The sequence below is a fragment of the Chanodichthys erythropterus genome, chromosome 4 (genome assembly GCF_024489055.1).
Source record: "Chanodichthys erythropterus isolate Z2021 chromosome 4, ASM2448905v1, whole genome shotgun sequence".
In the NCBI taxonomy this organism is placed as follows: Eukaryota; Metazoa; Chordata; class Actinopteri; order Cypriniformes; family Xenocyprididae; genus Chanodichthys; species Chanodichthys erythropterus.
This window is the reverse complement of record NC_090224.1, coordinates 17984285-18007339: the sequence shown is the minus strand read 5'-3', so window position 1 is coordinate 18007339 and position 23055 is coordinate 17984285. Positions and strand designations below refer to the sequence as shown.

The window sequence follows — 23055 nt, the reverse complement described above, 5'->3', positions numbered from 1 at the left end:
GAGGTTGCAATGCAGGGTTAACTCGTCTCTCTGGAACCCGCCTCTTACATCTTCCTGGATCACACCGCTGCCCCGTCACTCTGCCTGCCTGTTTGACACCAAATCTCAACTCAATAAAAGTTGAGCAAAGAAAAGCAAGAGAAGCAAAGTCTCCAAACTTACTCTGCTAACTTGAGTCTAAATGTTGTTCCTTTTTTTTTTGTTTATTTTACTGGCTTTTTTTTTTCTTTGAGCCTGCAAAATTCCTCATTCTGCTTCTCCATTCCAAGTAATCAGCAATCGTTCAATCTTAGTTAGCTGGCACTTTCACTTGGGTGAAAGTACACTGTACACTTGGGTGCCTCAATGCTCTTTATTGCAATGCAATTTGTGCTTTTTCATTGTGCACTACGTAATATGTTTGTATTAACATTAAGTTATCCAAGCATAAAGTGAAAAATGCTTGGATCATTTTATGAGTGACAGCTTAATTTAGAATAAATGTGCAACCCTGTCATTTTATTTAGCTTCATTTTATTTAGCATCTTATTTTATTTTATTTTATTTTATTTTATTTTATTTTATTTTATTTTATTTTATTTTATTTTATTTTATTTTATTTTATTTTATTTTATTTTATTTTATTTTAAATTGTCTGTTCAAAGTTAATTGTGAATTGCTAGAAAATAACAAAATCAGATAAATGAGAGTTTTAAACTGTATTCAGACCCATATTGTCAACGGTCACAAAAAATGACACACCGTATAAAATAAATGTAAAATAAAATGACTCATATAATATTTAATTGGACCTCCTGGGGTTGATTTAAATGTTTTTAAAAAAAACAGTCCGTGATTACAGTATTTGATAAAGCCTTTTAATCTTTCTAATATTTTTTAGGGGTTTAAATCTCATTTTACGGTACACTGTAAATGGAGGAATTTTAATGAAGGCATTTAGTAACTGTCTCCTCGACACTTCTAGTTTTCTTGCTCTTGTGCTAAATAATTAATAACCAATCCTAGTCTGACATGAGTACTTCTAAGAACTTGGGAAATACTGATTATAAGAGCCAGACTCCCTCACAATGTGTAATTAGAGCCTCATAATTTCAGCCATGCAGAAAACGCTGAGGGAATCGTGAAAACCAAACGCTACAGCGAAAACCATGACATAAACACACACAACTGTCATTTACATATTTTAATTACAGTTATTCAAATTGATATGAGGGTAGAATATTACTTCTTTACTGTGAATAGAACATAATCAGAATCTATAAATGGCATAAAGGGAAATATGAATCTGTGAAAACATAAAATGAGGTTTATAGGGACCCACTTAATCCAGGGAAGCTACAGTGATTGGCTCTGCAGGTTTGTTTTTTTTTTTTTTTTGTCTAATTTATGTAGTAATTTCTTTTCGTTTTGTTGTGTTCGTTTTTCACACTGAAGAATTTGGTGTGGACCTGTGTTTTTTGATTCACGTTTATCGGTGTGCACACCAATTGAAAAGTACCACTAGACAACACTAAATGGTTTACTACCATCATACTGTGTTGATGAAAGCTGCTTTGTGTCATGAAGTCTAATCTCCATCATATTTATTCTCTCTTTGCAGGCGGCAGGTCTTTCTCCCGGTGAGACGCAGACTCCGAGTCTCCTGTTGGCTCCTGGAGTGAGATGGGGCCAGACCCCCATCAACCAGTCCACCCCGTGGGAGACCGACGAGCCCCCCACCAAGCAGCACAGAGAGAGTGACACCACAGGTATGTGTACCTCTGTCTTCATTTGTTCTAAAAGTAAATAAATAAAATTGTCCCATAAAAAAATTATTCACCTAACTATTGCAAATTTTTTTAATGATTTTAAAATCGATTTTTTAATTTCAGAAATGATTTTAATTATTACTTTTATTTATAATGAATTCATATTAAATTGCTTCATTTTAGTCCTAACTTATAGACGAGGCAGAGGAAAGTTTTATATATATATATATATATATATATATATATATATATATATATATATATATATATATATATATATATATATATATATATATATATATATATATATATATATATATATATATATATATATATATATATATATATATATATATAATGTGACCAGTCACGGAAAGTAGGGACACAAGTCGGTTCTGGGGCATTTTGAGTTATTCACAGATTCTGAAAGTGTAGTCTCCAAGCTTTCCAACGATGTGTGACACATGGAAATCTGATAATGTTTGGAGAAGTTGTGGCCATTTGAAGGTAGGCATTCAAGAAAGCTCTATAGGGAGAAAAACGCCTCTAAAGTTGCAGTTCTCGCCTGTTCTCACCTGCTGGGAGTGACAATAGGGCTCATTTACATCTCATTTAGATAAGCCATACCCCCTGTAAAGCTGCATGGACCGCATACTATTAATAATAAAGGTTAATGTGCATTGTAAATGTCAGTAATTTATCTTTTTTGACTTTTATAAAAATGATTTAGAGGCTGAAATATGTGACTTTTTTTGTCAAAACTTTATTTGAACTTGTGCATTGTAGATAACATGTTTTTTTAATGTTATTATTTTAATATTTATGTAAAGAAAAAAGTACATATTGATGCTAATTTTATTTTTTATTTGCTGGTTTTCTACATAAAACTTGGTGAATTGACTTTTTGAACAGGATTCTGTGTTAACCGTGATCATTTTGGTCACTATAATCATGAAATGAAATGTTCTCACCTGAGAAGCCTGTTAAAGAAGAATAGGCAATCCAGGAAATAACTGGACTAACAGAGGCCAGAAATCGCTAACTATGGCTATTCAAAACACTTTTCAAGACAATAAATACACGATTGAGACGATGAATGCATGTATTGACTGAATTTGCGTCTGAATAGCGCTCGCTCTGTGGGTGTGGCCGCATTAGCGGATAATGAGCTGAATCACAGACTTCTGACATGGCTCTCTTTTCATACAGATTACATAAACACAGAAGGTTTGTTTTCGATTTGACCTACACGTTTTAAAACGTGACATTTCAACGTTTTTTCAGACATAAGTATGATTTTTTTATGATTAGTATTCACTAAGTTACAGTTCATTTTCTGAGAACTATCAGATTGGACTTCGTTCAGAGGGAGACGAGAGATCAGGCATCATGTTAGTTTTCTTTATTTTTCAAAAAGCACAACATTTTGTTGTGTACACAAATAAAAGAAGACATTCTATAGTTTCAATTGATATATTACTTATGTCTCTATGACAAAAAATGTCAGAGTATTTTAAGTCTGTTTTGCTGCAATGTGAAAAAAATCCTGCAAAATGCGCCGGCGCGTTACCCGACTCCAGAGAGGAAATGTCTTATTATGCCGCTTTCATCGTCGCTCAGATCGTTTTCAGAATCAGTGAGTGCTTGTTCATAAGCATCCGGCTTGTCGAAGAAGTACTTCAAAACATTTTCGGTGTAACGGCCACGGTTCTTCATTGAATTTTGATATCAGCTAGAGCCGGCCAGAGCGCTGCATAGTAAGTAGCCAAGCTTCCCAGTATGGAAATACACACAGACAATGACACACCCCTACTGCGTGCTAGAATCTCTGAAAAACAAGCCGATTTCAACCTCAAAATGTACGCTTTTAAATATACCAATACTGCTATCTCAAACACGGAAAGGCTTCTTCATGATCTCAACTAACAGATTCTGCAAAAAAACGAAAATCACCAATTTTGAAAAAAAAAATGCTTCTTTCTCATTTTGCTCAAGAGTTGTGCTGCCGACTTGTGTCCCTGGTTTCCGTGACGGGTCACATATATATATATATATATATATATATATATATATATATATATATATATATATATATATATATATATATATATATATATATAATATATACACCAGTGTCCACACTTAATTTTTGAACATTTTTTTCTATATAGCCACACTACCATTTAATAGTCGATATGATTTTTAATCTCTTTTACTCACTCACCAATGCTGCATTTATTTGATGAAAATACAGTAAGAACTGTAATATTGTGAAATATTATTGCAATTTAAAATAACTGTTTTCTGTTTGAATATATCATAAAATGTAATTTATTTCTCTGATGTAAAGCTAATAAGTTTTTAGCAGCCAATACTCCAGTCTTCAGTGTCACATGATCCTTCAGAAATCATTATTATTATTTATATTTTATCATAATTATTGTCAGTGTCAAAAACAGGTATGCTGCCTCTTTTTTTGTGGAAACTGTGAGACATTTCCAGGATTCTCTATATAGAATATTCTATATTTGTATTTATATTGTGTATTTACTTATTTTCCAAAACAACTTACAAAAGTACATCACAATCAACATGCCTTAGTTAATGGTTATTGATTTGTTAATTGTTTGTGGAAGAGGTGTGTCTTCAGATTAGGCTTACTGCAGTAGTTGGTGTTGACGATGTTACCGGTGTTCAGCCCCAACACCGGTTACGTCACTTGCCCACCATGACACCACCCACTGTCGTTTTGATTTTTTATAGTAATAAAAATCATTTAGTTCAGTTGAAAAACAGACACTACAATTAAAAATTGAACGCATCTGCTCATTGCAGCATAAGCCAAATGAGAGTCGCAGCACAGATCAGCAGCAGGAGTCAGATTTCATTTATCACGAGAGTGAGAGTAACTGACAAGACGATGGCAGAAGATTTGGTTTTAAAGCAAAATGTAAAAGCTAAAGCAATTGCCACCCTGAATTGGCGCTAACTTGAAAGTAAAAGTAAAATGTGCTCTGCTGCATGGGCATTCATAACATTCGAATTAGTGACTTGAAAGCGAGGTGCAAAAAAGGTAATCCCACAGTGAGACCTGTATTACCAGTGTTGCCACACGTCAATTAACCCTACTTCAGATGGCATGTTAGCACAGCTGGAATGCGCTCTTGCAGTGTTCATTTTGACAGCAAATTTTGATTTAGTTTTAGTCATAGTCTTTTGACTAAAATGGTATTTAGTTTTAGTCATATTTTAGTCATCGGAAATTGTTTTAGTCTAGTTTTAGTCGACTAAATCTACAGTAGATTTAGTCGACTAAAATCTAATTTAGTTAAACTGTAATGCATTAAGTAGGCATTTCTCTAACAATACACAGATCCAATACACTGATATACATCTGATATTCTCCAAACTGTTTATATTCACTAAAGACAACCAACTGTACTTTACTCGCCAAAGCGGACAATTTTTGACCGTTCAAGTGCAAAAAGACACGAAAGAGCTCAATTCAGTGCTTTTCAGGGATTGAAACACTTATCATTGAGGTACTATTTTAGCTTTTATTAAAAATACATTTGATTAGATTTGATTTTTTGTTTTTTTGCTTTCATTATAATTTTAGTTAAAAGTTTTAGAAATTTTTTGTGTTTATGTCTTTTAGTTTTTGCTTTTAAACATCTATGTAGTTTTTTATTTCGGTTTTAGTTATTTTAGTATATCAGGTTAAGCCAAAGCTTGGAATCTAGATGAAATAAAATAAGTTCACATTTTTTATTTATTTATTTTTTATTTCAGTTAACGTTCAGTTAAGATTTTGTATGGTTTTAGGTTCAACTATAATAACCCTTATACTTGTAAAATATATTGAATAATGTGTGTTCTTAGTCTTTCCGTCCTGTGAAAGAAGATACAGTAGCTTACTATGAATTAAACAGAAATTAAATTAAATTAAATGCAGTTTATTGTGTAAACAAAATAACAATTATGACCAGGAAAAAATTATAATTATAAACCATGCTGAAATACACCGTGACTCTTATTCTGAAATGTCTGCAGTCTGCACTGTAGCAGGTTGCTCATTTAAGTTCAAATGAAGGAGATAAAATATGCATTCTTGCATCCGTCTAAAACATACTTCCATATAAACAGCGTGTAGTAATCATTGTCATAATTCATCAACATTAGCTTGTAAGCAATCGCTTGGCATAAATGTGCGCTATTCATTAATTGTGAAGCAGTCTGAAGTGCTGCTGGACAAGCCCGTAGAGGGCGCAATTTCCCGTGGTTAGATCAGCACGTTACACTTCAAATGTGCGCATCTTCCACACATTACAGCAGTCCTGACTGGATATCTTCCCAAATCGTCCCTCTCTTTCATTTTCGTCTCGTTTTTATTCGTTGACGAAAAATAGAGTTGATTTTAGTCATTGTTTTAGTCATTCAAAACACATTTTTATTTAGTCATCGTCTCATTTTTGTCCGTGAAGAAATGAACACTGCGCTCTTGACCAATCAGCATCCAGAACTGGTCTCAGTTTCATTAAATTATAATATGGATGTACACCTAGGTATGAGGTGTCCAAATGAGCTTACATGGGCTCATACGTCTGGAGTTTCTTGAGATTCTTTATGCTGTAGCATGGGGAAATACTCAAGAGCATCAAACGCAGAAAATTGAGCTGATAATAAGGGGTCGACCAAAGTAATGCATGTTACGTGGACATTTCCTCACATCAAATCTGAATTATGGAGGTAATAAAGACAGATCGTTGATCCGACTAGCCTTTCCGGAGTGATTATACGTGGGGAATTGGACATCACTGTTAAGGAGGGCAGTTGCATGTGTTTTGTTCAGGGCTTTCTGAACCCCCTGGGGCCTCCACAGGGGCCCCCCCGCTGTGCAGTTTAAGTAGGAACCGCAGTCTCACAGAGGGAGGGAGCGTTAGCATTGTGCTGAACTCTACAGGGTCCCGCTTCCGGCACCTTTCCCCAAAACACAAAGTGAGATGTCACTCAACTTCTTCTCGTTCGACAGCGCCGAGATCTGCGTCCCATTAGCTCAGAGACAAAAAAGCAATAACAAATCTGCAGAAATTAATTAATCATTATGGTTAGCAGCGCACGGTAAAGTCATTTCGGAAAAACTTTTTCCCAAAGTTTCACAAAGACCGGGCTCTTGCATGACGTCGATTTGTACTTTAATTTAAATCCATCAAAAGAGACCAATGTAAGAATTAGTGATTGATTTAACTTTGGGGAAAAAAGAGATCTACACTCTTCTGAGAGGACAAAAGCACTCTTAAAACAACTATTTTATCCCCATGAACATTGTAATTATATGAGCAATCAACACTAGGATCCATACTGCTAATTTCATTAGCTTTTCAGTGCTGAAGCTAGGGCTATAATTGAGTTTCATTCTTATTTATTTATTTCTTTAATAATCTAATGATAGATTTTTCATCAAAAGACTTGATTGCAGTGCACAAATCTGCAGAAAACGCATAAAATGGTCTGGGAATTACTTTTTTTGGTTAATAGCACTTTTGTGTCTAATAGACTAGGAAATATTGGACTTTCCTTTGTTAGCGTGTCCATGGTGGTTGAAATTGAGCGCAGCTATCCTTTAGTTTGTTCTGAATTATGCACGCACCTCATTCAGGCTGCGGCGAATCTATTCCCGCTAGTATTTTCCTGTCTCTTCAGACTTTAGTGCGGTGAAGGCCAATATCATGATTAATGTTTTTTAATCTTTTCCCTGCCTGGTGTATTTTGTGTTATGGACCATCATTGTTGAGGAGCTATTTTTGCAGCAGAGGATGAAGGGCGCAGGTCCACAAAGAGCACATATACTTGAGATAAATCTGCCATGTAGCATTGTGAGTAAGCTGTCTGGGAAACAGTAACAATATGATTTCAATCCTGTGTCCTCGTGCTTAAAATGCTACACTAACTGAAGACTAAATCTGAAACTTAAAGGGGTAGTACACCCAAAAATGATTATAATTTACTCACCTGTTCCAAACCCATAAAACTTTCTTTCTTCTGTGGAACACAAAAGAAGATATTTAAAAAAAAATCTGTGTTTTTTGTTCATGGGGTCCAATTTTGTTTGGACTCCAATGTTCTTCAAAATATCTTCTGTTTTGCAGAAGAAAGTCATACATGTTTGGAATGACATGAGGGTGAGACAAGATTTTTATTTTTGCATGGACTGTTCCTTTAAGACCAAGTTAATGATGACACTGAGGGCGATTTATTACTCGTATATTCGTTTTCGGCATGAGATATGATTGGGTTTAAAATGTTTTATTTCATTTTTTTGAATATACTATTTATACTCCAAATTTTCACATTTAATGTGTTACTTACCATTTCTTTGTAATTAATTGTTAAAATTGTTAGCAATTTCTGAGTGAAAACAGTTTCTACCGTCATTTTATTTTTTTAATATTTAATTTAAATTTTTTATTTTTTAGTGTACTGAAAATAAACTCTAAAAATGGCCGATTAGAGGTTTGGCAAGTTAGAAGAAAGGCTGGATAGTCAAAAAGGGGGACAGTGAGTCATAAGTGCACCACAATTCAGCTTTTCATGTTCTGTCAATAATTTTAGGTAAATACACTGGAAAAAAAATTGGTGTAGGATTTACTTTGAAACAGTTTTTACTCAAATTGCTAGTATAATTCACAAATAAATACAGAGAAATGGCAAGTAACACACTGAATTAAATGTGACATTTTGAAGTAGAAAGACTGAAATGGTATTTTCTTATTAAAAATACTACATTAATCTGTTTTATTTACAACTTCATAAAAAAAAAAAAAAAAAAAATCAATGTCAGACCCATGAAATTTCTAGTCCAGTGTTCAAGAACACTTAGACACTAGAGTTCACACTACACATTGAACATTGATGTCAATGTGGCTGGTGCATCACAATGATGTAAAGGAAAAACACATGGGTTTGTGAAAATTGTGTCTTTTGACACACAGAGGTAAACATCCATTGACCAATGAGAAGTTCAAACAGGTCCAGGTTTTCAGAAATCCAATTCGCTGTATTCCCATTTGATTTCAGACTGACCAGGCTCTTTCTAAACTCTAGAAACGGATTTTACACCTTCCTATAAATCAATCGCCCCGTTTCTCTAGTGTGTAAGCACCCGTAGGATCTGCTATCATAACTCTGTCTGTCTCTGAAATTATAGTGATAGTGTGGAGATGAATATAAACAGTAAGAGCAAGTAAGTTTTTGCTTCTTGCGTACACTTATTTGTCATAACCTTGCTGAATTACTGCATTGATGAATAACTCTGATGTGACCCTCAAAAGATGAATAATGCATAAAGAAATAAATTTTTTCCATTGAATGCCCTGTCACAGTAGAAAATGGGGTTGTTATGAGGAAATCCCACACCCTGAACCAAACGCTAGTTCTGCTTTCACTTCTATCATAGCTGAATTTTAAGCATCATTACATATAGAAATCATTCTAATATGTAGATTTTCTTATTATTATCAATGTTGAAAACAGTTGTGCTGCTTAATATTTTTGTGGAAACCAGGATTATATGATAAATATAAAATTATAATTATAAATAATTATCGATCAATTTAATGCATCCTTTGCAGAATAAAAGTTTCACACTTTTATTGAAAGTAACACTAAAATTGGACAGAAAATATAATAATATTAAATATCAATATCTTCTTTATTCGGTTCTATGCAACAGAATCAGATTGAGCAGATTTATTTTTTCACCAATTATTCAAATAATGTATAATCCTATAAAGCTGTTATTATCAGAGCATGTGCCTGATAACGCCATCTGATAATGCATCCCTATTATTGAATCATGTTAATGACAGCCAAATATCTCTCACAATACCGAGCGTGTTTTATTTTCCTTATTGAATATCCTGTTTCACTTGAAAATTTGTCCCATTACAGAGGTAATATGAACAGCAATTCACATAGACATTAAATGAATCTCTCCAAAACTTTGGATATTTGTCATTTAGTGGACATTTTCTTATCCAAAGTGCTGGGAAATTAGCTATGGCGACAGAAGCAGACTTGGGTGATGTAGAAAGATGATAGTTCATTTATCACCTTGTGGTTCCAAATAATAATAAACGAGTTTCACATGGGTTTCCAACAAATAAAGTGTACGGCTGAATGTCAAATGTGACGTTGGTTGTCCTTGACTTGGTTTTTCTGTTGTTGTTCGGCAGGGCCCCCATGGGTGCCTCCAGTGGTGGCGGCCAGTCAGCCAAGCCTGCTGGCTCATTCGTACGGGATGCCACAGCCGCCCATCTACAGCCAAGGAGTGTCCGTCCAGTCTCCCATCATCGGCGTGACCCCAGCCATCCAGACGCCCATCCCCCCGCACCATCCGCTTATGACCGCACACTTCCAACTTCCTCCCCTCTCTTCCCAACAGCCAGGCAGCCTGGTCCTCAACCTACAGAACCAGTCGCCTTACGTCACCAGCCAACCGCCAATCACCCCGTCGCCCCTGACGTCGGCCGGCCAGGTAGTCCACCCCGCCCCTCAGAGCGTGGTGGGAAACGGTCACATGACGCACCCGCTCATACAGCCTCCCACTTTGCCTTCCGCCGCATTGCCGCTAACGAACGGGCAAGCGACGACTCAGTCGACGCCGGCCTCTGGAAATCAGGAAAGTCCGAACGGGCTTCAGATGCTCCGTACGGTTGGAATGGGGAAGTACGAGTTCACGGACCCGAGTCATCCGAAAGGTAAGCGATTCCCTTCTCTTGTGCGTTTGCAACTAATGAACATGCCTGAGAATGCCTTGAAATATCTTTTCCAGGGAATTGCATTTGATGTTGGCAAGGAATTTGACCATAAACATGTCAGCGAGACATTGTTAAAACCTCCCGAGTAACAGCCCGCGGTATGAAAGCATCTCCAAGGTCGCGGATTCAGTGCTGAAACAACTGTCACATAATCAGGCCCTCTACCTTGCAAACTTTTATGCCGGTTCCTGAGAGTCTCCTGCTGTGAATTCTTGACGGTTTTCAAGGCTGTAAATCGTTGTTTGTACAAGATAACCTTGGACGAGACTCTGTCAGTCCAGAAACAGATGTTGCATATTCCCTGAGCAATTTTCACATTTAATGAAGCTTTTAATCTAGGTTTAGATTGGCTTTCTAAGCTCATTTGATTTTTTTTATGAGCTCTATAAAATGAGTGCAATTTACTTTCCACATCGATGCAACTTGCAATTGTCTCTTAAGATGCAAAAGAGCCAATTACATTAGACTTTGCATGCATTTTTGAAATGTAACTGCTCAAAGCACAGTTAAAGCAGTGGCATTGAAGCAGGTTTAGCTCTCCTGTTGTGAGAACTATAGCAGACTAATGTACCATGTGGAAGGCACCGCTTACATAATAGTGCAATCCAGTTGCTTTATTTCTCTGTAAATTAAGGCTTGTTTATATCAGTCTAAGCAAATGTTTTCTTTTTATATTTTTTAACATGACTTGGTGGTTCTATGCTGGTTTAAGTTGTTCTAGCTGGTCTCGGAGCCTGACCAACCCAACAAAACTGCCCATAAACCAGTATAAACCATCAGGCTAGACCAACCAAACTGTTTGGTATCCAGCTAAGACCAGCAAGCCAGGTTTAGGCTATTTTTATCAGCAGGGTTTTCACTGTACTCTACCGATACAATCATATATTGATATATTTGATTGGAATTTTTGCATTATTGCATTGCATTGATACAACTGTGATTTTTCAAATGTATTTGATGAATAGAAAGTTTAAAAACAGCATTTATTTTAAATAGAAATAAATTGTAGCATTATAAATATCTTTACTGTCACGTTTGATCAATTTAATGAAAAAAATTTTTTATTTTTATTTTTTATCTTACCGACCCCAAACCTTTGAACGGTAGTGCATGACTTTGGTGGTTGTCTGTTTCCCAGCTCAATAAATTCCATTCACTTTCTTAATTAACTAAAAGCGTCCTGGTTCTCTTGGCTTTGATGGTCAGCTGATTTATTCACTCACGCGTTTCACCTTCTTGACCAAATTAGCACATCGGATGACTTTAGTTCTAAGATCTGGTTGACAGAGAACTTGGGTTCCCTGGCGGTTTCAGCTCTGTTTCCTGCTGCTACATCCTTTTAAAGAGGCGCAGATCCTTCATGGGTCAGCACACACCAGCAGCAGCATGAAGAGTCTTCTCTCTTAATACAGCTGCATTGTGCTTAAGTGCAGTGGGCAAGGTTAGCAGCAGCGTGAGGGTAGAGCGCACCCTATATGGCCTCGCTCTGTGCTACCATAGATTTGGAGGGTCTTTCTTTGTGCTCTTGGCTGTTTTTAAATGGGTACATGGAACATGTTCCCATCAAATAGCTCTGAGTGTGGGTTGCTCTAAGAACACAGTCTGTTCCGCACAGTGTTTCATTATGGGTTCATTCGACCGATTTGGGTTCATTTGGCTGTTGTCCATTTGGAAAACTGCTTCACCCTCAAGTCCATTCACTGACCATTATCATGCATATTGCACATGAAATGGCAATAGCTCACAGAAATTAAAGTTTGATTGGCTAGCTTTACATGTCTTTCAGGAGTCAAAGGCTGCACCAGTACTACTGAAAAATGTAGCAAATTGTGTCTGGTTAGTGGTATTAAATCTATAAAGTTATGTCTGTAAAATAATACAGTGTCCTCCACAAATATTGGCACCCTTAGTAAATATGAGCAAAGGCGGCTGTGAAAAGAAATCTGCATTGTTTATCTTTTTGATCTTTCATTCACCTTTCATTTCAAGTAAAACAATTGAAAATGGGTGGAAAAGCTCATTATGAAATAAATGTTTTTCTCTAGTTCATGTTGGCCTCAATTATTGGCACCCAATTATTGCAATGTCCTTTTCCCAAGATAACAGCTCTGAGTCTTCTTCTATAATGCCTGATGAGTTTGGAGAACACCTGAGGAGAGATCATAGACCATTCCTCCATACAGAATCTCTCCAGATTCTTCAGATTCCAGCTCCATGATGGTGCTTCTTCTCTTCAGTTTATTCCATTAATTTTCTTTAGGTTTCAGGTCAGGGAACTGGGATGGCCATGGCAGAAGCTTCATTTCGTGCTCAGTGACACATTTTTATGTTGGTTTTGATGTTTGTTTTGGATCATTGTCCTGATGGACCATCCAACCACTGGGCATTATTGGATTTCTAGCAAAAGTGGTCAGGTTTTGATTTTTTATCTGTTAGTATTTGATAGAATCCATGATACCATGTATCTGAACAAGATGTCCAGGACCTCCAGCAGAAAAATAGGCTCACAACATTAAAGATCCAGCAGTATATTTAACCGTGGGCATGGGGTACTTTTTATCCATGTGTGCACCAAACCCATCTGGTGGGTTTGCTGCCAAAAAGCTAATTTTTTTAGTTTCATCTGACCACAGAAGCCGATCCCGTTTGAAGTTCCAGTCTTGTCTGACAACTGAATATGCTGGAGATTGTTTTTGGATGTGCAAAGAAGGATTTTTCTTGAAACCCTCCCGAACAACTTGTGGGGATGTAGGTGCTGTTTGATCAGTTTTTTAGGCTTTCTGAGACTCAAGACTCAACTAATTTCTGCAATTCTCCAGCTGTGATCCTTGAAGAGTCTTTGTCCACTCAAACTCTCCTCCTCACCGCACATTAGGACGATTTAGACACACGTCCTCTTCCAGGCAGATTTGTAACATCTTTAGTTGATTGGAACTTCTTAATTATTGCCCTGATTGTGGCAATGGGAATTTTCAATGCTTTAGCTATTTTCTTACAGCCACCTTCTATTTTGTGAAGCTCAACGATCTTTTGCTGCACATCAGAACTGTATTATTTGTTTTTTCTCATTGTGATGAATGATTAAGGGGATTTGGCCTTTGTGTTTCCTCGTGTTTATTCTCCTGTGGAACAGGAAGTCATGGCTGCACAATTTCATGCTCCTAGTCACCCTGGTGTGCTAAAAAATGTAAATGTGAATGGGAATATACTTCAGAGATATTTTACTCAGAAGAATTTCTAGGGATGCCAATGATTGTGGGAAACATGTATTGGAGAAAAACATTTATTTCATAATGAGCTTTTCCCCCCACTTTCAATTATTTTCCTTAATGAAAGGTTAGAATTTTGTGAATTTTTTGAATGAAAGATCAAAAAGATAAACAATGCAGATTTTTTTTTTTTCACAGCCACCTTTGCTCATATTTACTAAGGGTGCCAATAATTGCGGAGGGCACTATATGTACTTATTGGATTTAGACAGATGGAAATTCTGATTACATCATTACAGTATAATGTATATAATGTTCTGTTTAGCCAGTCACAGACTGTCACTGTCGGCTTGAGCTAAGTTAAAAAAAAAAAAAAAAAAAAAGTTTCTAGCCTTTAAAGTTCAAAAGTTATTAGCTTGATCATGAGTGCACATTTGGACAGTTGATGGTGTTGAGGTATTGAGGTAGAGACTCCAAAATTTCTGTGGTTAACGTTTAGAGTGTCCTCTATCTATTTGTAAAGCTCCGAAGCTTCATGAAGCAGTGTTTTGAAATCGTCCATCACTAGATATTGTTGAATAAAGTCGTTATTTTTATTTTATTTTTATTTTTTTGTGCACAAAAAGTATTCTCGTCACTTTATATGTAGCCTAGTTTGTGCTGAATACAGTGTAATGACTCTTTTGTCATTTATATGTTTATGAACAACTGAAAAAAGCACAAATGTCAGGGCATGTCAAAACTTCTCCAGGCCCCAAATCAGCCTCAGACTCCAGAGGGTTAAGGTTGAACCACTGTAGTCACATGAACTGATTTAAATATGTCTGTAGTAGCTTTCTGGGCATCTGAAAGTGTTAATTATCTTGCTGGCAATAGAGGCCTCACTGAGCCATTGGGTTTTATGAAAAATATCTTAATTTGTGTTCCAAAGACTTACGGGTGTGGAATGACTATAATAATTAATGACAGAATTTTCTTTTTTGGGTGAACTAACCCTTTAAAGGCGGCAAGCGATGAATGGTCTGGTAGCAGCGTATAGTCTGACGTGTTTCTTGTCCATGACACAACAAGATTTTAAAAGTCAAAAATCTCATAATCTGACACAGCGACAAAAATATGGTGTAGTCTGAACCCGGCATTAGATTAGTGATTTCTATTTAGTAGAATATAAGCTTATGTATCAAAAGGTGCTCAGTGATATTAAAGGAAAGGCAGTGCGGTTTACAAATCCATCGACAAATGAGTGTTGCTACATTTTACCATTAGTTCACAGCCATTTAATCTATGGCACAAAAAATAAAATCCATATTAAAGTCTGGCAGAGAAGGTCTCATTAGTGTAACAGTATGCGCTTCTATCTTCCATGTGCCCTTTTTCATAAGATCAGATTTCTAGTTCATATCGAATCTCTCATTTCATCTAAAAGGTGATCACACATCTCTGACCATGAATTTATCTGTTTCTAGTCTGTCTTTCTTTTTTGATTGAAAGATTAGAATTTCAGCCTGATCATTGGAATCGTTAACATATTCTTTTTTTAAATCAAAAACTTCAAACTTCTAAAAGTTTAAGAAATGTAAGGCTGCCTTGGGGTTGTTTCACAGCCATTGAGCTGATTTATATTGTTAGCATAAAAATACGGCTTTGAGATTGAAATAGGGGAGTATAGTCTTTGCCAGTGACATGTGGTGTTTAAGGCCGACAGCTGTTTTTGGGAAAGACGCCAGTGGCGCTGCTCTGTCACACTCAGAAGGGAAGATGCATGCTTCAAAATATATTGTTTCTCAGTGAGCAGCTGCCTAAAAATGCTACATTTTGCAGCAGAACAAGACAGATTGAAGACTGAGCCCATATTTTTAGACTTGCGAGACATTGGCCCCGATTGCCACCAAAACAGACATGAATATTTATTTGATCAAGGAGAGTTGGTTCCTTAGTGCCAGCATGTTGGCTGCAGTTTTCTCAAACACTTGAGATGGCAACCTCTGTAAAATTCAGTGTGCTGCAGAGATTTTTTAGGAGGATTTTTGTCGGTGACAGAATTCAGGAGTAAAAGGATTATGTTGTTTCCCAGGCAAATACAAAACTGCACAAACACAAACGGATTTGACTCACTCGCTGGGTTTGAAATGGCAATTTATCATCAGATTGTATTGTGAAGTGCGAGTGAATGTATTCAGAGTGTGTGTGCAGGATGTGCATTTTTATAATTGACTAGTCAGTGGGTTGTCTGAATGACTAGTCAGCCTTAAGGAAGCCCTCTATAATTAATCTAGTTTAGAGTCGTTTACCCAATGAGACACATTTCTTAGGAGGCGTTATATCATATAAAACCCACTCTTGTGTAAAAAAACAAAAAACAAAAAAAAAACAGTTGAATGGAGCCTAACAGAATGAAAAAGAACACCACTGATTACGTCTTGAAATTCTTAAAATCTATCTTTCTGTCTGTCTGTCTGTCCGTCCATCCATCCATCCATCCATCCATCCATCCATCCATCCATATAAATGCTTATATTAATATTTTATATATGTAAGGAATACTTGATGATGGACCGTTGAATCGGGTGTGCATTTTTTTCTAAGAATTTATTGGACCAGAGACAATTATTCCACTTGTACTACAGTTACCACAACTCAAGACATTGTTCAGATGTTGTATTTCAAAACATTTGTCAGGTTTTTGTCCTTAAAGGATTAGTTCACTTTAAAATGAAAATTACCCCAAGATTTACTCACTTCCTTCTTTCTGATTAACACAATCAGAGTTATATTAATAAATAAATAAATCAAAACGCATTGCTTTGCGAATACTGAAGCGATACATTTATGTAAGAAACATATTCCTATTTTAACAAGTTATATCATTAAGACATACAGATGCGACATCAGTTATGCTTTTTTAGTAAGTTGAATACAGAAGGCGTAGGACGTAGTGTAAGCTTTTTGAAATGCGAGAGGCGATACACTTTCATCCTAATTTGAATACTGAAGGCGGTCTGGTGGAAGCTAGATATTTTACTTCATAACATGTTAAATATGGCTATTTTTCTTACACAAACGCATCGCTTCGCTTCAGAAGGCCTTTATTTAAGGTGCCCTAGAACGTGCTTTCACAAGACGTAATTTAAGTCTAAGGTGTCCCCTGAATGTGTCTGTGAAGTTTCAGCTCAAAATACCCCATAGATTTTTTTAAATTAATTTTTTTAACTGCCTATTTTGAGGCATAATTAACTATGCGCTGATTCAGGCTGCGGCCCCTTTAAATCTCTCGCTCCCTGCCCTCCCGAACTCTCGACTATAAAACAGTGCATAAACAAAGTTCACACAGCTAATATAACACTCAAATGGATCTTTACAAGATGTTCGTCATGCATGCGTCAGATCATGTGAGTATAGTATTTATTTGGATGTTTACATTTGATTCTGAATGAGTTTGATTGGACTAATTTCTCATGCATCTCATCCCAAGCCTCCATTGCTAATTCCAAAATGTTATTTTAGAGCTAGTTACGGAGGCTTGAGCCATTGTTAGCAGACTAATGCAGTTATGAGAGAGAGAGAAAGATTAAGCATGTGTGAATTACCTGAGTCTGTGCGTCTGTCAACAGTGTTCGTCAGTGTAGCGTCTCTCTGCTAATAAAGAAACTATAAGTTTATCTGCTTCAAGAAGAGTAGTGTTTTTACCTCGCTAGTCAGAAATGTCATGTAACTTTTTACTATTTTACTGATAAAATCATCAGAGCAGCGCTGACAACACTGTGTTTCTGTGTGAGTGTGTTTGTTCTGTATTAGTGGGAGAGAGAGCAGGAGAAAGAGGTTATGTGCTGTCCGTACATAGCAAAATGTAATTTTGTGGCAAACACATGGAAATAATTTGTCTTTTTTATCCTATTGTTTAGTATATTTATTGGCTTGGCCAGTGTCATTGTGGGTTTTGGTTCTTTTGTGGTTAGAGGCTGTAAGGACCTTTGAAATAACTGAAATCATTTGGCGAAGTGTTATGCAGTTCAAGCCCTGCCTGGAACTACTTTAGTCATGCATTTCCCTGAAAATAATTGCACACCTTAGAACATTCGTCAACCAATCAGATTCAAGCCTACTGTCTGTGTCTGTGTGTTTTAATATTATGTATGTTGACCCCATTAACCGAGTTGGTTGTTATTTGTTATTTGTGTGTGTTTTTGCGATTTCAGTCGGAAAGCGCATCCACCATTCGCAATGCCATTTTAAACATTCAAGTGACACTAGTACTAGTGAGACTGATCAGTTTGCTTGGAAATGACAGTTGTGTTATCCAGCGCAGTTCAGACTCCCTGTGAGTCCGTCTCGGGGAATGAGTCAAGACAAGCTACTGGGCCGTTAACATGCAGGCAAACACAGAATCTTTTGTAGGATTCCTTGTCTCATTAAGACAGATCGGCCTCAGGCCATGCGTTGGACGCCCTGCTACGAGAGCCACACGTGAAGAAATGGAAGCTGCAGTTATAAATGAACGTGCATCTATGTTAATGATCAGGGACTGGAGGAATGATGGCATAACTCTGCGGGAAATAAGCGTGTGATGGACGACGTAACCTTATATATAGAAAAACAGCATGTGGAACAATCGATCCAGAGTAGCATAATGTTCTCTTTTTGTTGTGCTCACAAAAGCCACCTCATCCGATGCTCATAAAAGCTCCCTGCCAGCAGCCGGAATATGTTTTTTTCTTAATATATTGTGTCTAGATGATAATATAGATATGTAAAACGAGCCCTGTGTGCGCATAAACACCTTCAGGGGGGTTTGGTGCCCTACAGTACAACAAATCCCATGATGCATCATTGTAAATACAGAGCCTGTGGTTTTAAAGCAAAGCCGCAGCCGCGGCGCTCGGGATTGTTGTACAAAACAGCTCGAGAGTGTTTTTGCAGCGTTCCCCTGCCGTTCCAGACAAATGACCTATAATGGCACGGGTAGTTTTGGCTGTTCAATTAGGAAACTAATCAGTTTAGACAGATGATTAACACTGCGATACAAGGGCCACCCCAGGAGCGTCCCGCTTTGAAGCATACAGGCTCTGGTGCTGCTTCTGTCTCTCCCATATACACTTGTGCATTTGTGTGCATTTATTAAAATATTGCAGCCATTGTGTCTCCTAATTATGAGCTTATCTGGAAGCAATGCTGCAAGTTTCAGACATTTTAATAAGCTTGTTTATTTGTGTCTTTAATAGCTGTTTTTGCCTTAACTGATCATCTGAAATAATAAGGTCAGTTCAAGCATTATGTTTATCCAAAGCAAATAGGAACTTATATCTTTATACTGATGTTATTGATGCATGTAATTATATACAGTGTCTTCAAAATGTATTTGGATACACATATAAATGTTGAATTGCATTAGACAACAATACAGCAAATACAGCACAGCACAAGTACTTTAAGTATTTAGATTCAGTTTTCAATGGCTTATTAAAGACAAAAATATTATCTACATTTTATTATTATTTATAACTATTTTTTATTTTATTTTATTTTTCATATTGACAAGAAAATGAGAAACCAACTCACTGCTTTTGAGTTTTATATAATAATACAAAATTTACAAATAATTAGGGATGCACCGATGTATCGGTCACCGACATTTATTGGCCGATTTTTGCTCAATTTACAACCATCAGCATAAGGTTTCCTTTAGCAGGAAAAAGACCAATTTAACAAACCGATGGTTTATTAATTAACCGCATGAAGGCACTGAGTTGTATAATGACTGTTGCGTAATCCTAGAAAATATAAAAACTTTGCAGGATCCTTCACCTGCACTCCTTGTCATTACTTTACAGTCTATGGTCATTACCCGTATAGCTCCGTAGACTAGAACACCCGTCAAAATAAGAGTCCCGCCTTAGTAAAGGAGATACATACATATTTAACACTCTGAGGTCTGAAAACGCGCCGGCGCGTTTTGCAGGATTTTTTCCACATTGCAACAAAACAGACTTAAAATACTCCGTCATTTTTTGTCATAGAGACATAAGTAATATATCAATTGAAACTATAGAATATCTTCTTTTATTTGTATACACTCAGAGTAAAAACAAAATGTTGTGCTTTTTGTAAAATAAAGAAAACTAACATGAAGCGTGATTTCTCCTCTCCCTCTGAACGAAGTCCAATCTGATAGTTCTCAGAAAATGAACTGTAACTTAGTGAATACTAATCACAGAAAAATTACACTTATGTCTAAAAAGACATTAAGATGTCAGGTTTTAAATAATGTAAGTCAAACCTTTGTTTATGTAATCTGTATGAAAAGAGAGCCATGTCAGAAGTCCGTGATTCAGCTCATTATCCGCTAATGCGGCCACACCCACAGAGCCAGCGCTATTCAGACGCAAATTCAGGGGCAATACATGCATTCATCATCTCAATCGTGTATTTATTGTCTTGAAAAGTGTTTATCTGGATGTAAAAGTCATGATTAGCAAGCTCTAGAAGACATGCAGTTAGTTCCTGTTTTCTTTTCTTCTATAGATGAATTTTAGATGAGTTTTTGTTTCTTTAGCGCCCTCCGGCTGCAGTATGTATTGGAAACTCCATTCATGGACTAGCCTCTTCTTCTTTTAGATGAATTTGTGGACTAAAAAAGCACAGAGCGCCCTCCGACTTCAAGGATGAATTGAAAACACCAGCGCTCATAGTAATGACAGTGAATATTAAATAAATATAACTCCTCTGTATAGAAAATTGACATAAACATATGAGAATCCAATATTTCTCCAAATTTGCATGCTTTTAAACTAAAAGCCTATATTCAGACTCTTTGCATCACAGAAATACATTATATTTTAAAGTATAATATAAAACCATTACTTTATATTGTAATAATATTTTTCTGTATGTTTCATATATCATAATGAGCTTGAGACATCACAGAAGGTTTTTTTTTCACAGCCTACCTGACTGAAATGCCTCATTAATATGCAAGTCATTTCAACTCATTACTATCCAGTTCTTTTGTCTTCTCAGGTGAGAACGACCCATTTTCAGTGGTGATTCACGCCTCCTCGCATACTGTGTTTCTTTGCAAAAAGTGTCTTACAAAAACTAAATCAATATATTGTTTTATATGAAGGAATAGGCAGCATAACGTTTACATAATTTTGAAGCAAAAACTCTAGTCTACAACCTCCAATACCCAGAAGTCTTGTAAACACAGATTTACTATACTTTTTTTGGCCTTATTTCAGTGACTTAAGTTTTTTATTTTTTTAATAACCACGCATAAATGTTATTCCTTCAAAAACACAAACATGTACATACATGTTCCTCACATATTATTGTAGCCTAGTTTGTGCTGAATACAATGTAATGACACTTTTGTCATTAATATGTTTATGAACAACTGAAAAAAGCACAAATGTCAGGGCATGTCAAAACTTCTCCAGGCCCCAAATCAGCCTCAGACTCCAGAGGGTTAAACTTACAAAAAAGATTAAAATGTATACAAAAACAAATTAGAAGATTAATCATAATAAAGTACGTTACAATAAAGGATTAACATGTATTTATACAGTGAAGAATATGCAGTGCTATTTTACATAGTTTACTTTATTTCTGTACCTGAAAACTATTAAACCTACCTAAAAAGCACTGTTTATTTCATATATATCTTTGTTCAGTTGTATTTATGTAGGCCTGCTGAATGATAAATGGATCCAATCGATGTTCATTAGAAATTATTTGATGATGCAGCAATAAACCTGCTATTATAATTTAATGCAGGTGTTTTTGAACTTTGCTGATTTAAAACATGATCAAAATACTATCTATTTTGATGCAAAAATTTCAAAACACAGGAAGTGACAAATATCGGTATCGTATCGGCCAATAATCGGTTTTGGTATCTGATGCTTTTTATGTCACGTTTGTACGGAAGAGGATTAGGGCCAAGCAATAATAAAAAAAATAAAACCATCTCGAGATTAAACTCGTTAAATTTCGAGAAAAATGTCGAGATAAAATGTTGAGAATAAAGTCATTAAATTACGAGAAAAAACTCGTAAAATTTTGAGAAAAAAGTCGGGATAAAATGTTCAGAATAAAGTCATTAAATTATGAAAAAAAGACGTTAAATTACGAGAACAAATTCGTCAAATTATGACTTTTTTCTCGTAATTTAATGACTTTATTCTCATAATTTAATGAGTTTATTCTCAACATTTTATCTTGACTTTTTTCTCGTAATTTAATGAGTTTTTTCTCGTAATTTAATGACTTTATTCTCAATATTTTATCTCAACTTTTTTTTTTAATTTAATGACATTTTTCTCATAATTTAACGAATTTGTTCTCGTAATTTAACGACTTTTTTCTCGTAATTTAATGACTTTATTCTCAACATTTTATTTTGACTTTTTTATCTAAATTTAACGAGTTTTTTCTCGTAATTTAACAAGTTTATTCTCAACATTTTATCTCGACTTTTTTCTCGAAATTTAATAACTTTAATCTCGAGATGGTTTTATTTTTTTTATTATTGTTTGGCCCTAATCCTCTTCCGTACGTGTGCTTTTGTCAACACTATCGGGTAGGTTTAGGTGTAGTGTTGGTGGTACATTATTTTAAAACATAATGGAGCATTAAACTTTTTGCGGCTCTCACCGGACAAATTTCAAATCAGAACTGCGGTGATACGTATAAAAACCAACGTCATAACAATGTACTATATTCACATTTATCTGTTCCGGCAAAAAAAGTAAAATAAAAATTAACATACTTTTAGCGCCACTCAGTGGACATTTCACATTTCAACTGCAGTGATATGTAGGTATTGGTACGTATTTTGCGACTTGTGAAAACGTTCCCATGGGTACATTTTTCTGAGACCGGGATCTCAGATGACTTATTGATAATAAAATTATCTACTGTACATATTTTATTTTATTATTTTATTTTATTTCTATGAACTAAATTCATATTGACATGAAAAATATTTTTTGATTAAAAAATAAAATAAAAATAATAATATTAATACTTTATAAAATAATTAAATTGTTAATACAATTTAAAATGTATAAAAATGTTATCATAAATAAGTCCTTAAAAGCTGAATATTATAACTAAAGTTCAAAAGAGATGTCTCATTTCAATTATAGGCCTTCTTCTGAGTCAGACTGAGTCGAGTTGTATTATTGTTGACCTATCATATCTAATAATCATTCGGTGGAAGAAAATGTGTGTAATTCTCTTTTTACAATATACTGTATATATTACCTCCATATCATGGAATCA

At 35.6% G+C, this 23055-nt stretch overlaps 1 protein-coding gene across 4 annotated transcripts in view; it reads left to right on the top strand.

Moving 5' to 3' along the window:
• The window catches only part of LOC137018552 (kelch-like protein 29), a 307293-nt gene that overhangs the window by 160294 nt on the left and 123944 nt on the right, over window positions 1–23055 (top strand). For all 4 annotated transcript variants that reach the window (XM_067383224.1, XM_067383220.1, XM_067383222.1 and 1 more), the window contains 2 exons: window positions 1601–1748; window positions 9983–10507. In XM_067383224.1, the coding sequence (XP_067239325.1) occupies window positions 1601–1748; window positions 9983–10507 (673 nt within the window). The remainder of the gene's footprint in view (window positions 1–1600; window positions 1749–9982; window positions 10508–23055) is intronic.